The 16,677-nt window shown below is 41.1% G+C and overlaps 1 protein-coding gene and 1 long non-coding RNA gene across 3 annotated transcripts; one reads left to right on the forward strand and one right to left on the reverse strand.

Moving 5' to 3' along the window:
• Positions 1-1,017: 1,017 nt before the first annotated feature.
• On the reverse strand, positions 1,018-14,761 carry USP30 (ubiquitin specific peptidase 30). Of its 2 annotated transcripts, XM_042805160.1 has the most exons (13): positions 14,737-14,754; positions 14,424-14,533; positions 13,341-13,523; positions 11,985-12,088; positions 11,033-11,131; positions 10,245-10,287; positions 9,890-9,984; positions 9,138-9,197; positions 7,947-8,033; positions 7,246-7,326; positions 5,973-6,192; positions 5,184-5,292; positions 1,018-4,094 (listed from the first exon to the last, which is right to left on the reverse strand). In XM_042805160.1, exons 2-13 carry the CDS (start codon positions 14,521-14,523, stop codon positions 3,830-3,832), a joined length of 1,446 nt encoding a protein of 481 aa, XP_042661094.1. In that variant the 5' UTR covers positions 14,524-14,533; positions 14,737-14,754; the 3' UTR covers positions 1,018-3,829. The 2 variants fall into 2 exon arrangements, with proteins under 2 accessions (XP_042661094.1, XP_032840719.1); XM_032984828.2 differs by having other exon boundaries at positions 10,245-10,284; positions 14,424-14,761.
• LOC116959631 lies at positions 6,174-11,026 on the forward strand. The gene is made up of 3 exons (XR_004405981.2): positions 6,174-6,282; positions 9,488-9,737; positions 10,862-11,026. It is a non-coding gene; the product is annotated as an uncharacterized LOC116959631 (long non-coding RNA).
• Positions 14,762-16,677: the final 1,916 nt, after the last annotated feature.

Below are 16,677 nucleotides of genomic sequence, written 5' to 3' on the forward strand. Positions count from 1 at the left end.
TTTTAATGGGTAATGCCCTTCTTCCTGAGCAAAACAAGTTTGTTCTCAGCTGATCTTAATCTGGCCAGTTTTCCAAAAAAATCAAAATACTCTATATCCTTGAGATAGCGGTGAAATAATTTATACATACCATAAAGTACAAGATGTAATCATTTAGAGTGAGCCTGGAAGCTGATACTGTTCAACAGGGGACATTTTCTTGTATGCTCTGTCAATGAGCTATGGTTTGCTTGTTTTTTAAAAAACAAAATACAAATGAGACTGACATGAAAAAGAGGAGCACAAAGATACAAATATAGTGAGTGCAACATGGCTGGCTGCACGTTTTACAGTCACTATGACTTTTGTCTGCTTATATTCCTCTGATGACATGGGAGACTGGGTTCACTTGGTCAGTAGCATGGTGGGGCAGGAGGAAGCACGAGGTGCTACTGCACAGGGGGAGGGCCCCTTCTTCCTCAGATTTTGTCTGTACAGAAACCAGGGAGTGTAAGATGACCTTTTTGGGAAAAACTGGGTTGTATAATTCCTGTGGACAACACAGCGTGAAAGGCTGTAACTTCTGAGAGGTGTCTGTTTTTCTAAATAATTATCCTTAGGGATTCCATTCTGACTAGCTGAAAGCCATCACCTTCCACGCTGACAGTGAATCCTGCTGAAGTGAGGAAACACCGTCCAAAGTCACCCACAGGTCTTGTGAAATCAAGCAGTGGTGCATACCGAGTGAGAATGTGAACTGAACCCCCTGTAAACAGGCTACAAACATCTGAAATAGTGATGGGCTCTGTCCTTCAGCAGTACGTCCGTTAGGAATTAATGCCTGTTTAGACAAATTTGGAGTTGGTACTTCCCACCCTTTGCCATTACTAGAAAATTCTCTATATATAGTGTGAAGAGCTCCTCCATGAATGCTTCTTATCCAGAGAATGCGAAGTCCTGCTTCTGTCTCGTATGCCAAATGCAGTTTGGCTTATAGCTTGGTGTTTGTTTCAAGACGTTATCACATGTGAACAGCTATTTTTTCTAATAAGTTCTTTTATTGCTACTGTACAGTTACAAAAATACCCCGAAGTGAAAAATCAACTTCAAACAGCAGTGCAGTAGTTTGACTATATCATACATTTTTTAAATAATGCACAAAATAAGAATAATCCAAGCACAGAGATGTCATCCTTGGAGATCTTACCTGGTGCTTTTTAACATTTTACATTTTATTAACACCTTCTCCACCACGGAAGTTTGTGAGTAGTAAGTAACAGTGTTTGATGAGCCTCGTGTGCCTGCACAGAGCCCAACGACTTCAAGAGGTGAGGGTTGGGTGGCAAACATCTGCAGAGGTCTTTGATGCTCACGGTGGGCTGGGACTATCTGGCACAGCTCAGGACCAGGACCGAGGTGCTGATACTTGCTCCCTTCCTCACGCTGAGGGCCAAGCCAAGACCATCTACTCCTTCCTAACGGTGAAAGCTAGAACAAATGCTGACTACCCAACCCTCATCTTTATAGCCCTTGGAGAAGCTTTCAGAGTAAATCTGCAGCTGAGTGAATCTGAGCAGTTTATCAGTGTCGTACAGCGACTGTGCTTTCATTCTCATCAAACTGCCCCCTGTTGGAAAGCAGCTCTGTGCAGAGGAAAAATATATTGAACACACAAGCTTGCAGTAGCACGTGGCTTTACGTCCCTATTGCAAGCTGACGAGTTTAAGACTTTGTTCATCGTGTGCATATGTTCTGACCCACCTCCAGCATTACTGCTTTCGAAACAAAGCGACCTCTTCAGATGAACTTCACAAAAATTCATTTAAAAACTCTAAACGGACCCTGTTGAGAAGAGGTATTGCAGAATATACGCTGCTGGCAGTGGAAACATTCTGAAGTTCTGAGGTTCAAATGGTAGACCTGCTGGAGCCAGATGCTTTGCATGATGTTTTTTCTTGGATGACACCCAGCACTGCTTTACGGAGCTCCTACTGCACACCCATGCTGCCCAGAACAGAGGGCTTTCACCTTCTGCAAGTCCCTTGGGTCTTAGTTCAATGGCCAGGGCATTTTTGGCACTTTGCATCCTTCTAGGGGTTTTTTTCTTTGTTTTTCTTGTTTTTCAAATACTTAGAAAGGTTAAAACCACGCTACTGCTAGCCTAGCACAGACAGGGAGACTTATCAGGAATTAGTACGTTGGTAGATTTATAAAGACTATTTTATGTAATATGAGCATTACTTGGAGCAGGAATTGTGGTCCATACTCTGGAATGAGGAGTTGTGTAAATAGTTTTGCATATACATCCATTACCACTCCTGTTGTGGCTGGGGTTCAGCCTCCCAGGAAGGAACTCTGAATGCCCATGAGCTCTGGGCAGCAATATGAAGGTACGAGGTACCAAGTTGCCCTAAAAAAACTACTAAGACAGTTATTACCATTTAAAAACTTAGCTGCTGTTTTACACTGAAAATGTTTGTCTGATGCATTTTTTTTTCCTCCAAGCTTACAAGGATAGACAAGACCTAAAACCAGCCTACATACTTTATTCCCAGTAATAGAAAAGCAGTCAAGAGGATAATTTTTGCTGCTTTTCCCTCCGTGTTTTGTTTGGGATTTAGTTTTTTGACATGTCAAAACAATCTAGAACAGCAAGGGACACCTTACTTCTACTTGTATGACCGTCTGTATCTAATGCAGCGACACGAGTCTTTCCAGACTGCCGTACTACTTCACAAGACAAGTAAGTGCCCGCCAGTCCCGATGCAATCGTGTATACTCAACAAGGATGCTTGGGTTGCTATACACCTCAGTTCACAATCACAACGGGTACAAACTCTAAAGCTCAACTGCAAGCCAGGCAGCATGTGTCTGAACAGTTGATAAGAAATGGCAGCTTTTATCATTAAAATAGGAAGGGCAGGTCTAGAACACCAATTACAGTAGCCTTGAAATCACAGCGTTAAAAGTTGTAGTCGATACTACAAGCAACTGTATTCAACAGTTTCATAGTGGTGAAGAAAATTACAATACTGATTGTTAGCAAATGCTTCTGTCTCTTGATTTCAGCTATATTCCAAATATACAGAGAAATAAATCAGGAACTTGGCTCTTAATAGACAAAAAAATGTATTTTTTCTCCCGGAAAACAGCACTTTGAATCAACAGAAGTGCTTGTATTATATATAAAGAACTAAAATATTGGGAAGATTACTTGAATAGGGAAGTGATTTTTTGGATCGTGCATGTCATGTAGAGATGCCTTACTTTATTGATTAGCTGGGATATCAAGAGTCATCTGATTCCGTTAGTAGTTCATCCCATCATCTTGAGACGTTTATCAGAACGCAACCAACATGCAGTGGACTCAGACAGTGATGATGTAGCTATTCAAATAAGCTGAAGGCACTTTGTTTCTGAAATCATTGCCTTTGATAACGGTAGCTTCCCATCAACCGCTTCTGGGGCTCCCCTGTTCAGAAACATCTGCAGTGAAATGTATGGGATTAAGCATCTCCCTTTGAAAATTTACATACATGTCAGACTATGGAATACAGCCTTGGGAAGTCTGTTTGAAATGTCTGTTTCAGAGCTGTGTTGTTGACAAAATTACTACCTAACAATAAATGCTTCTCTAATACAGATACACTTTGGACTGTGCAGTGTTAGCGGACCAACTTTGGGTAGCGTAATTTTGGTACAAAACACAGCTCCCAGCAGGAGCCAGCTGTTGCCATAGAGGGAGGGGGAAGTTAAAGGGCCTGTGGTGGGTTATTTGCATAACAGACAGGAGGTGCAACGTAGATCTCATTAGAAGAATTTTATCAGTTTTTGTCCTCTGCTCTCTTAATCAGTCTTTAGCTTTCAACTCCAAGCTGTGGTGCTGTACCCTTGAGTGAACACGCTCGTAAAAAAGCAAGTAAGCACTAGAAGAAAGGACTTCCTGCAGACTGGCTTTGCGAACGGTGTCATCTGAAATCCACAGCCACTGACTGCTGACTGAGAGGGGGCTCTTAGGAGGTGGTGGAGAGCGGCGGTAAGTCACAAAGTGTCCAGAATGCATGTCTCCGTGATGAACTACAACTGCCATCAGACGGTAGAGGTATACAGGGGAACTGAAGGACAAACGAGAGAAAGGAAAGAGTCAGCAGCCCTCACGGACCACACACATACCAGAGGCAGCCCCACTTGCTTTGTCTTCAGCTGCAATTTCTTTTTAGAGCAAGTAGACGGCTCCGTAAGAGACGCACTGCCTTGGAATTACTTTTCAGTATACCAAGGCTTCACTGCAGTGCTGCCTTATTCTATTACCAAGAAACCCAAACCATTTTAAAAGTTGATGCTACAGAGGGCTACTACATTTTGCACAGCACAACTGATTGCAACTGCATTTTCCATCAAACCTACCAATGTGCCAGTATTTAGTTCTTAAGGCACTGTTACTAGATGGGAAAACTGTTCTAGAAGAATGTGCTTAGAACTGAGAAGAGGTAAAATTGCAGCCAGTAACCTGCAGATAACAGTGGCCACACTTTCAAGGACTTGCTCTACAACTGTCTTCATAACAAACATTTGACACAAAATGCTTCCAGGCTTCTCATTTCACACAGTGATTGTGTGAATTGTCTTCCCCACAGGGAAAATATGCAATAGCAGATAGAAGAAGTGGTATAGAACTAACTAGACATTGGTCACCAGCATGAAAATAAGCGAATGTTTTCAAAGGCCAAGAAAACAGATTACCAGGAGAAGCATCAAGGCTGATTTACTAAGTAAAATCATGGCAGCTGCAACTTAAATAAAGCTTGTTAAATATAATGTTTGAAAAAAATCTGTAGGAGATCTGTGGATTTCTTAGAATAGTTTTAAAATCAGAGTTTGAGATAAAAATGGAAGGAATGGGTAGAAGAAAAAAAGAAGAAGAAGATTATGGCTATTCAGAAGGATGATTTATTGTACCATGAACCACAGAAAGGAGATTCTGAGTTTTGCTTGTAATATGCTCTACTCCCTTTTCTAGGAGAGAAGTGGAACCAAAGACAACCACTAAAAATCAGCCAAGAGAAAAGCAAAAAATTTCTGCACAGGAGCTAGGATAGATGTTAAATTCTGTGACTGTGCAGCCTCCTAATAGAGACACAATAAAGGAAGACATCATTTGAAGGGACAGAAACTAGAAGATAACGTACAAATCTCTAACTTACCTGCAGTCAGGGAATGCAGCAAGTGGAAAAGTTCCCGAGGACAATAAAAATGAAGAGGAGCAGGCACCATTCATAAAGAGCAGTTTAGTACCAGATGGCTGTTGTGCATCTGCAAGAGAAAGTAGACACTGAGTAATTTAACTTAAACGCTACTATTAGTAATGCTAATAACAGTGCTTCTGTTCCTGCTGTACCTTTCATCACAGAATATGAAGGTATTTTACTTATTTTAATTCATTACATATCACAATCCCTTAAGAGATGCGGAAGAGTAGAATATCCAAAGACAGCGGTAATTGTTTTTACGTGACACAAATATGAAAATGACCATACTTAAAAAATCCCAACTATACAGAATATTGAGCTGCCTAGTGACAGACTTCTACAGCTAGATTTTCTAATAATTTTTTAAGAAGCCATCAATTTCCTGCATTCCTTCTATGCTTGTCCTGAAGCCTTAGACAAGATCACTAACAAGATAATCCCTAGGACTTCGAGTTCAACATTCCTTCATCCTGTGGACATAAAATATGTGAGCTCTACGCTATCTCAGATCTTTTGTTTGTAAGGGTTTTTTTTTTAATATTTAGTAGGATCAAATTAAATTAGCAAAACTGAACTGTAAACTTGGAACAGGGTATCCTAATGCTTGCTGGGAAAGGGATTTCTACCTTTCCTCACTGCACAGATCCAAATAAAGATACTGCTTTTATGTTCATTCTGCAAATCAGAATGTTTTATCACTGAAATGTAGAAATATTTGATATATTTTCATTTCAAAATAAGTACCTGAAGGTTTTACTGCTATCCCCTCCTTTGTTCCAGGTGTTGTGTTTTCAGAGTTTTTCCGATTCAGCTCATTCTGGCTTGATTTATGAACAGGAATGCGATATTTGTAGATGTCCATGATCAGGAACTCATTGAACTGTACATGTTCGTGACGTTTCAGAGGAGTGCCTTGGTTTGACCAGCTCAGTCTTTGCAGATGGATACACAAACACTGAGGGAGCTTCAGCAATATTTATAGAAAAGGAGAGTCAAAATGGATTTTAAATGAAGAGAAACAGCTGCTCCAGCTAAAAGCATACTAACGGATCTGGTAAGTCTAGTGGATAGGGAAATGCATCACTGAACTGTTCCTTCATGCTACTATATCTGTGTGTAAGCTCACTGGCAGTAGTATCCCTCTGACATGACACTAACTCACAACTCATTTGAGATTTCTGATAATGCTACTATTGCTCACTCCCTAGGCAGTAGGATAGCTATCGTTAATTGTTTTCTCTAAATGGAAGAAAAAAAAAATCAATAGAAATATATGCATGTTCCTAAAAAACTCACCCATCAGTCTCATCTAGCTTATTGATCTGTGAGGTGGAAATGAGGATTGGAATTTGTTGGAGTGAGCTGTTATAAGACATTAGTTAATACTCAGTAAGTAATGGCTTTGCACAGTGAGAGTACCAGGGGGAAAAGGTCAAGTAGGTAAAAATATCTGACATTCAGTCATGCCAGGGTTAACCTCTATCACTAAGTACATATTATTATTCATGACATCTAAGGCTGTTAATTACAGACCAGTGCCCTGTTGTCCTCTGCATTATATGATTACAGAGCAAAAAATGGTAAGAGCTTCTGATATAAATTACATCTGATGCTTAGCACCATATTCACTTGTTTAAACCAGTTTTATTTAGATCATCTTAATTTCTTTGAAATGTGCAATTGCTAAAGATGCTACAAACATTGTATAGACGAATCACTTCACTTACCAAGGAAATCAAGAATTAATGCAAGACATATGAACTGTGACTGAGCCAAACTCACATTTAAGTGTTTTACTGAATAACAGTAGAATACTGACATTCTTTAAGACACAGTTCGTTGTTTTGCTGAATTGAGGCCCCAATGCCTACAAATAGTTGACAGATGAGCTTACTTTAAGTAAAACATTAACATAGTCTAGAATACCAAGAAGTGGGCATCAAGCAAAAGAGATCAAACATAGAAATGACTGTATAATAGGGTTCAAAAATGGATTTGGACAGTTAGCTTGCCTCACCTTTCCTAACTTTAATTGCTTAACAAATGTTGTTCTCTGGTTTTCTATGCTCTGTCCATTCAGAGTCCCTTCTGCCTGAATCTGAAATCAAAGGGAGAAAAATAAAGCCATTTGATTAGCTGCTGTATCAGACTACACATAATAGTGCAGGTCTGCACACTGCAGACAAAAGCAGTTGTCTATCTAGAACTATGCTCAGTACGTTAATCACATCTACAGTAGTTTTCTAGGAATTTTCTTAAGAATTGCTGGCCTATCCTAATGCATCAGAATACTAAACCAAAATCAAGCAGAAACAAGCATTTACAGAACAAGCCCAGCCTCCGGGTTAATGTGTAGTCATATGCCATTTCTGTTTGTTTTCAAACAAGCCACTTCGGAATTCATCAAATTTGGTTATCATCAAATTACAGACAACTGTAAAATACTGTTTACAGTACCAGAACAAAAAAGTTATCCCAAATATTATCTAAATAATACCTGGTAGTTACAGAATAAGACATCTGTAAGCTTTGTAATATTAGTAATAAATAAAGCTTCAAAATATTCTGAGATAAGGAACTCAATTTTCAATGTAAGAAATCACAGGCAGGTGAGAGGCTTTCCTGAAGTCACAAAGAAAGGAGTAGAAAACTGAAGCCATAATTCCATCAGCAGGCTTAAAGCTGAGCTAGAAGGTTATATAAATTAAAATGACATACTTTAGTGCAGTTGTCACACACAACATCCTTTACAGATTCAAAGGAGATGAAATGATGGAGGCAGTGGTCCAGTGTCATAGGACGACCCTTAGTACAAAAAACCAAAATTATTTGCAGTTATTTTTGGATGCATACCACTTAATTTTGTGAAAGGACTTTTCATAATTTCTTCCACAGAAACTATACAATTGCAGACTTCTTTCTTGAGAAAACTGACTAACTGGCTTTGTATACTTTGTATATCTATGAGGATTCTTCCTCAGCTTGCATTAAACATGGAAAACCCTGCAGCCTGAGACAAGAACAATAGCTATGACTCCCTGTGTGACTCCTTTAGTGGAGTTTTAAACTATGGATTCCTGGCCCTGTTACTATTTTTCTCTAAAGTTCTAGCACTTCATGGGTCACTTTATGCACTCTGACCCTCTACACAGGAGAAACAGAGCATTTAATTGAATTAGGCACTCCTTCCTTGTAGACTGTACTACATACTTCTAAGTATGAAGGGCATAATCTTCAATGATGGTATAAAATAAAACATAAGTAGCAGAAGGTGTGCCCAAATCCCAATCCTAGCTGTCCAGGAGTTTATACTGTAGGTACGAGTCAGAGTTTCCATGAGTGCAGGTAGTTGCTACTTGTCTGGAACGACAAATCACTAGCAGACGTTAAATAACACAACATTATAGTTCAGAAATGTCCTGCACGTTTTGCCCTCAAAATCTACAATGTTTTGTCATGTGAAGTTTTTCCAAGAGCTAAAAGGAAACAGAATCAATTCCCAGTTGAAATCACTTGATCTGAAAGTCTGTATTGGGTAACTTGTGAACAACCACCACAGAGATGGCACACCCAAAGGTCACCTTCCAAGAATGCAGAAACAGCCCTCAGGAGATGATCTGGTCTGTTCAAATGACACAGAAAAGACCAACTACTCAACCAGGACAAACAGAAAACTATGAATGTCAACAAAGTCATGCTTATTGTATTAATTGGTAATTTGCACCAACACATTAGTGATAAGGTACTGCATTAGCCCAACAGGATCATTTATAAAAAGGCAAGAAAATAAACTAGCTACTCATTTATACTTAGGCTGTAGCACCTTAAAAAGGCACTAGTGAAGATAGAGCTGTGATGACAAGGCAATGGGCAGAGTGGCTGGACTGTCTGTCAGCAAGGGATACGTACCCACACAGCTGCTGGAATACTCAGGGAGAGACTGTCAAAGGTATCATACCTCACAGGACTCTGCAAGAAAACAGTTCACATATCCAGTGAGCTAAAATTTATTACAGTCCAAAAAAAAAAAAGTCCAACCAACCTCACAAGAGATGAGCATATACCCTCTGCTGTCAACAATTATCTGGTGGAATAGGGTCAAAACCACCCACTTTCCCGAGCACCGTGCCTGTTTCTGCTGAAGCTGTCCCTGCTCACTTAAATTTGTTTGCAAGGTTTTGAAAAGTGGAAGTACTAGATGTCTTCTTACAGTGTGATCTCCAAATGAGATTTGCTTTCCGTATTTTTTCTTTATCCAGGTTATCTTCGTCTCCTTACTTTGGATAACTGGACTGCAACTTAATTTGGCTTTGCATGTGCAATCTCAATACTTCATGGTGAATGAACAGCTCATCCTAAACCGCTACCCATGCAAGTGGATTTTCAGTATATGACAGCTGTGGTACTGAATACTAAATATAATGACAACGCTTATCCCCACAAAGTGGATCACGTTTAATTTTCTTCAGTATATTTAGTGATACATTCTTGTTCATCACCAATACCATAGTAAGTACCTGAAAAAGTAACAGGCTAAGCTATCAGTCCTGCAAACCTTTGGAGCTTAAACCAACTATGTCAGAAACAAGGGATGATGGTTTCAGAACACACTCAGACATCCTTTTTCATCTATTCATATTACCAGACACACATTCTTATACCTGGTGTTCACAGTGTTTGCAAACCATGTTGCTGGTCAGCCTTCCGTGAAAAGGATGCTGAGATTTCCAGTGATTTGACACAGGGGGAAGAGACCCTGAAACACAAAGCTGAAATTAACTTTTTAATTTCAATACATCTGTGTTTATCACTACAATTCCACATTTTTGTACCACAGTAACAAAAGTAACTGCTCTATAACATTTGTAGTCCTGCAGACAAATAATTAACATTTTCTTACAGCTGAAGAGATTTATTTCAGTTCAGTACAGACAAAGATCAATTAATATTATCCCCCTAATAAACAAAGCAACTACATTATGAATATTCATATTTCAGAATGGAAAAAAGCTATACCTCTTGTTCTGCAGCTTATTTGCTTCTGGGTTATTTCTGGCTGCTACTAGAGGAAGATAAAAGATTTCATTAGCCCTACCTTAGAAACCATTAAGTATTAAATATGTTCATATTTAATCCCTAATATGCCTTTCTGACATTAGAACAATTGTGGGAGTTTGTGTCTGTCTGTATTTGAGGAGGGCCAAAAAACCTGGTACCCAACAAATTTATAACTGACAAAAAAACCCACTTCTAATAAAATTAATAATTAATCTGCAGAATCCTCTGCCTGGGAGTACAAAAATAAAGGCGTTACATTTTATAAACATTCTGTATATATTTTATACAAAAAGAGACAGATACTTTTCACCTGCATGAAGTTTATCACTAAATTGGAGGATAAGATAAATTTCACCTCTAAATGGCCTATTCCATAAATGTCCATGCTGCAGTTTTCAAACCTCTTTTATGTGTCAACTCTTACAGATAAGTAACTGCTTAGATGGACTGCTGTTCTGTGCTAGTATTTCAGTCCTTGTATTCCAGGGATTTAGGAACGCAAAAGCCCTCGTGGAAGTGGGATCACTATAAATTCAAATACATTTGTTTACCAAAACCATTTTTTTATTCTTTAGGTTGCCTAGCCTATTGATGAATTTCTATCAGAGTACTAAAGAACAGCTTTGTAAACACAATGAAAATATCTTCAGTTTCTAAACAGACAATTTATACTTGACACACTTGGGAATCTAGGCAGACCACGGAAACTTCTCCCGATAATGAAAAAACATTGGTAAAAAAATCACCTCCAGGGAATGCACATCGAACAAATGTGTCACACGTGGCTGACGATCCCGTTCGTCTTCTAATGAAGAGGTAAGGACATGAAACAGTTCATGAGCATCCTATTAAATAGAGGCATAAGACTTAGATGAAGTGAAAACGAAAGACATGAAAACATATGCCCAGAGTACTGATACACATACGACTATATCATTGTAGTAGGAAATTAAAGGAAATATTACTGCTTAGAGCTCACCTTATATATTAATAGTAATAATTTGAGCATCTGATGCAGTTTCACCAAAAAGCTTTTTCTATAAAGCTGAACTTTGTAACAGCACACATTTTAAATAAATATCCTGGGCCATGTAAATTCAGAAGATACTAAAATGCTTGGAGGAAAAGAGAAAAATGAATGCATAAATGCCTGCTTTCCTTGATTTCAATAAAAGCATAATCGACATCTGTTTGCTTTGGCTCTGAAATACAAAAGATAAAACCATATTTTATGAGTGAAATAAATGGTTGAGTGCATTGGCCAGCTGCACTTACTTAGGGGCTGAAAATACTGAAAACAAGACTTCTAAATCTTGTATGTTACATGTAACTAAATTTGGAAATGTGAGTGGAGCCCATCCCTCGACGCAGCGTGGCATGTTCGCACAGACCCATTACCTATAGCGAAGTTAGGGCTGTATCTGGTCTATTTTAATATTACTGGCTCCATTGTACCAAACCTGAAAGTAATTAAGTATGAGGGTTTGAAGCAGCCACGGTTTCCATGATGTATATCTAAACAAACTGAGAACACCATTCATCAATCACATGGTTGTTTTCCTTTACTTTTTAAAGCAAACTTTTTGCTACAGCGGAGATTCAGATTTGACACTCAGTACCATAGCTTCAATTTTCTATCATTCCATCTCTAAGCACTGAGGTGTATATCAGGCAGTCCAAATTCAGTTCTGTAATCACCTGCTCTTCAAATGATGAAATCTGCCACCTGTACATTCTTAAAACTTCTAACAGGCAGCTGGCATCCAGGACATCATCTTCTGTTACCTCTTGACAGGATAGAGCTAGAGACATTGCATTTAAAAATGTTAGAAGGAGCCACAAAGAACAGTTAGAAAACAATCTATTTCTTTTAGACTGCATGTTACTTAAGCATCATGTAATTGATTACAGCAGAGTTATTCTTGATTAAGACAGGTAGACAGTGACAATCAAACTAGTACGTATTAATTACCATTCTCATCTGACTCAGGCTAACTGACTGCATACATTCTCCTCATCTAATACATATGCAAAGTGAAATGTTTCTCAGCTGATACAGAGAGAAGAAATAATACAAACGCTGTCTGGAAAGACAAATTTTTACTGGCGGATTGGGTAAAAATCGGTACTTTCCATGTCACAGAGACCTCAGTATTAACGCCCCATCATCCTTATATCAGTTACATGTATGTGCTTAAGTAGCACGATTTTAGTTTGAACAACATCTTGAGACAGGTAAACTTCTGATGGGTTTCCTTTAAAACAAAGCCCTGTGAGGGAAGCCAGGGAGAGCCACCAGATTGCTTAAACATTTAGAGTGCTTAGAGAGAATGTAACTGATATGTGAATTTAGCACAGGGGCAAGTCTGCAACAGGTTATCAACCTGGGCTTAGAGGCTTTAACATTTGTATCCAACATCATACAAATTATCTCATTTAGTAGTCCATATTTTTGGTAAAAGAGTAACCGTGGGGGAAAAACACTTAAATTGGCTTATAATGCATTATTTTTCTTTTATAGAGAATTCTGAGTACCCATCTAATTGTGATAATATTTTCCTATTTCTTCAATTTTACTGAGTCCATTTTCATACTGTTTTAACCATTAATACTGTGAACAGCAAATGTGTTAAAGCTTGTGGCAACGTGAGCCATAACCACATTTTCAGTGCCCTTGTTGCTCTTTGATTTATTCAACCTGCTGGCAAACAGCTTCTTCAGAGCAATGTGCATGATGCTGGTTTGGCTGCTTCTCAATTACCAGGTCAATCAAAGAAAACCTGAAAACTTTCAGCTGTTGGGCAAGAAACAAACAGCTCTGGGGACACCTACAGCTGGGCCTTGTGCTGTTCAGGCTCAGTCCAGTAACTTAATACCTTTCCGGTCTCTACCCTTCTGTGAAAGTTGGTTGAACTTGGCCAATGAGTTCAAAGTGAGGGAAATTAAAAAGTGAAGAGTACAAGACCACATGAGCTTCCTTTCTAGGAAAGGAGCTTAGAAATGGTAACACTGATGCTAAGTATTTTCTTCTTAGTTTAGCACATGTTAAAATACCTCTTAGGAGATGCAGCAAAGTGACTGACAAGTATTGATGCTCAGTGGACTGGCTCTGGTCTGTCTTGTATTGTGCTGTAAATTCCTCCAGCCACTTGATGAAAGACGGACAGGAAGATAAGCCTTGCAGGAGAGAGTTCATGAAACAAGTGTTTCCTAAGTTCAGAAGGCCAGGTACAAGCCCTACAAACAGAAATATGGGAGTTTACACCATAAAGTCTAGGAAAACCTTACTATTTTTCAGTAGCAAGTGTTGTGTTAGGTATTAAAATTACAGTAAAACTATATTATTTCAGTTTATTTGGTAGTTGCACCCAATGAAAACAAGAAGACACTGGTACGTGCAACAGCATGCTGTAAAGTGTTGATATACATGGCAGTGTCAGGCTTATACCACTGTAAAATCTTTTTCATTCTTTTTCCTGATAGGAATAGATTTCTATCAACAGCACTAAGGTTTAGATTCATCTGCAAGTTACCATGCAAACTGTAAAATTCTTGGTTACAATATATAGTGTAGGAGTCCCTTGTGCAATTTCACAGGAGCCCGTGGGGTCACAGGCTGCACTGCTGTGTGCTTCAGCTGGTTTGGTGAAGCTTTCTCTTTTGCTCAGGTGAGTATGTGTTACGAAAACCCCTGGGTTGCCAAGGATTAATAAGTATTTCTGTATGACTCTGCTTAGCAAGAGACTTTTGAGTCTCTTGTACTAATGGTCGATAAGAACACGTTTGTTTTGCATTCCAAAAATGCAAAATAACACAAAGTGCCTTGTCTGCAGCAATTCGGTAAGGAACTTATCGCAGGACACGAAAACACGTCTGAGTCACAATTTTAGGAAAATGCCAATCGATTTAATGAATACATTACATAAGTAATGAGAGCCCTTTGTTTAATACGTACTTTTTAATTTGTTCCATTTCTAAACAGGACAGTGACCAAAATTATATCTTTAGCAAGGGAAAACAATTTACTATAATAAAAATTTAGTACTAATAAAGGACAGGGATAGGGGCGTTGCTACCAGCCAGGAGAAGCCGGGCTGCGGCCCCCGGGGCTCCCCCCGCGCCCCCGGCCCGCCCTACCTTTCCTGCGCCTCTTCCTCTCGGCGATGGGACCCCACAGCACGTACAGCCCCGCCGCGAGGGCGGCGGCCACCCCCCCGATAACCCCCCAGTTCTTCATCCCTTTGTACCTGAAAGGGGAAAAATAAAAACAAAACCGAAACAAAACAACCGGGGAGCCGCTGCTCTGCGGAGACGCGTCTCGGACGCGCGGGGGCAGGCGGCGGGGGGCCGGGAGGCTCCCGGGGCTCAGGCGCCTGCCTCGGGGGAAGGGAAAAGGGAGGGGAGGGGAGGGGAAGGGAAGGGCCGACCCGCCCGGTCCGTCCCCGCTGACCTGCCCGCCGCTCCGGCCCGCAGCAACCGCCGGCCCGCCCCGCCGGGCAGCATCGCGGCCCCGCCGCCGGAACCAGGGCCCCGCGGGCGGGCGGCGCGGCGGACGGGGCGGCGGAGCGCCGGAAATGGCGGCGGGGAGCGGGAAGGGAGGGAGGGAGGGAAGGGGCCCGGGGTGACTGTGCCCTAGCAACGGGCGGCTGGGCGCTGAGGGGCGACACACACGGTAACGGGCAACGAGCCCCCCGCCGCCCGTCCCCTGGCAGCCCCCCGGCCCTCCTCAGGGGACGGCGGCTTTGGGTTAGCCGGCGAGAGGAGGTGAGACACTTAAACCCCACAAGCTCAAGTGACACCAGGGGAGGCCTAAATGGGATTTTAGGACAGATATCTTCACCCAAAGGGTTGCCAAGCGCTGGAACAGGCTGCCCCGGGGTAGCGGCTGAGGTCGCCATCCCTGGAGGTGTTTTAGGAGACGTGTAGACACGGGTGCTGAGGGACGCGGTTTACGGGTGGACCTGCCAGCCCTGGCTTAATGGTTGGACTCTATGAGCTTAAAGGTCTTGTCCAACCTAAACCATTCTGTGAAACCGTCCAAGCCCCATGGGGAGAGAACAGCTCCCGTCACTGCACAGCACACGCCAGCCCTGTGCTCCATACTGCCTTGACACCCCTCAGCCTCTGCGCCTGGTATTTGAGGGCCCAGCTCTGTCTGCTCTCCACCTAGTGCTGTTGTTTTGTTTTGTTTTGCTTTTTTTTTTTTTTTTTAACTGATGAGCTTTGAGGATTGTTTAGAGAAAGAAGTGTTTCACCATCATGCCAGGAGAGAATGACTGACACATGCAGGTTTTGAGAGCACCTCAAGATGGCAGCTCCTGATCGTGTCTGTGGGCCTGGCAGGTAACAGGCTCCCTCTTCACACCTCCCCACATAAATTCTAACAACCTTTGTTAGCAAAGCGTCTGGGACACCCTGTGTGTCTTTCTGGTCGAGTCCTTGTTCGCCTGATACTGCTCCGTGTGTGCCTTAAGGCTGTTTGTAAGAGGAGAGTGGTCTGGGGAGGAAGGGACTAGACAGCAAGAGGCCGAAAGAAACAGGGGAGCAACAGACGGAAGAGAAGGATGTGAAGAAATAAAGTCGTCCTGACAGCTGCAGTGTAAGTGTGTACATACCACTCTCACGGCTGTCTCATGCACATTAAATATGTGAGACAAAGGAACCAGTGTGCTTAGAGGACCCAATCTAGCACCCTTAACTTACTGGAAAATTGGACCTTATTTAGTAAAAAAGCAATATAGCCGTTGTATTCTAAAAAGAAAGTTGTTGCTTATGCAATGAATGTATAAGCTAAAGCTCTGCTTGAAAAATGCCGTTCTCTAGCAAGTTTTGGGGAGAAGCAACCCAGTGTGTGTGTGAGCTCATGTTTTGCAGATAAATCTTGTCCTGGAACTCTGTCAGGCTGCTCTGCTGAGACCACTCTGATAAAGGCCAACAATGACTGCTTCCCCCTGGGAGTTTCAGTTCAGTGACTCCTCCTGTTGTACTGACTTCATCTGCAGCATTTTACCCAGGGAAACAGAACAGAGTTCTTGAATCATATAAAGCACTGGATTATGGCTTCCTTAACCCACATTTTCTGAAGAGGAAACGTAAATCTTGCAAATCAGGAAGGTGTTGGTAGACCAGTTTTATCTACTGAGGCCTTTCATTTTTTAATTGCGATGGGCCAAGCTGCCTTTCATTCCAAATAAATTGCTGAGCTCCTTTATGGTAACAAACAACTGGAACACTGCCATTCTTCAGCCCAAACACATCACCACCCAATTCAAAGACAAGTAAAAGGGTGCATGACTGAAGAGTCGTGTTGGTTATGGAAATCTGTGTGTCTGTGAAGGATAAGCAGAAAATGGGAAGAGAGGTGACAAAGAAAGGAGAGCAGAGATAGCAA

This window comes from Tyto alba, unplaced genomic scaffold (assembly GCF_018691265.1).
Source record: "Tyto alba isolate M040663 unplaced genomic scaffold, T.alba_DEE_v4.0 Super-Scaffold_44, whole genome shotgun sequence".
Classification (NCBI taxonomy): Eukaryota; Metazoa; Chordata; class Aves; order Strigiformes; family Tytonidae; genus Tyto; species Tyto alba.

Coding starts and splice junctions, on each gene's coding strand:
- USP30 (XM_042805160.1), bottom strand. CDS start 14,523: ATGAAGAACTGGGGGGTTATCGGGGGGGTGGCCGCCGCCCTCGCGGCG. Junction 13,524..14,423: donor GAGGAAGAGGCGCAGGAAAG/GTAGGGCGGGCC, acceptor TTCTGTTTGTAG/GGCTTGTACCTGGCCTTCTG. Junction 12,089..13,340: donor TTTGCTGCATCTCCTAAGAG/GTATTTTAACAT, acceptor CAATGTCTCTAG/CTCTATCCTGTCAAGAGGTA.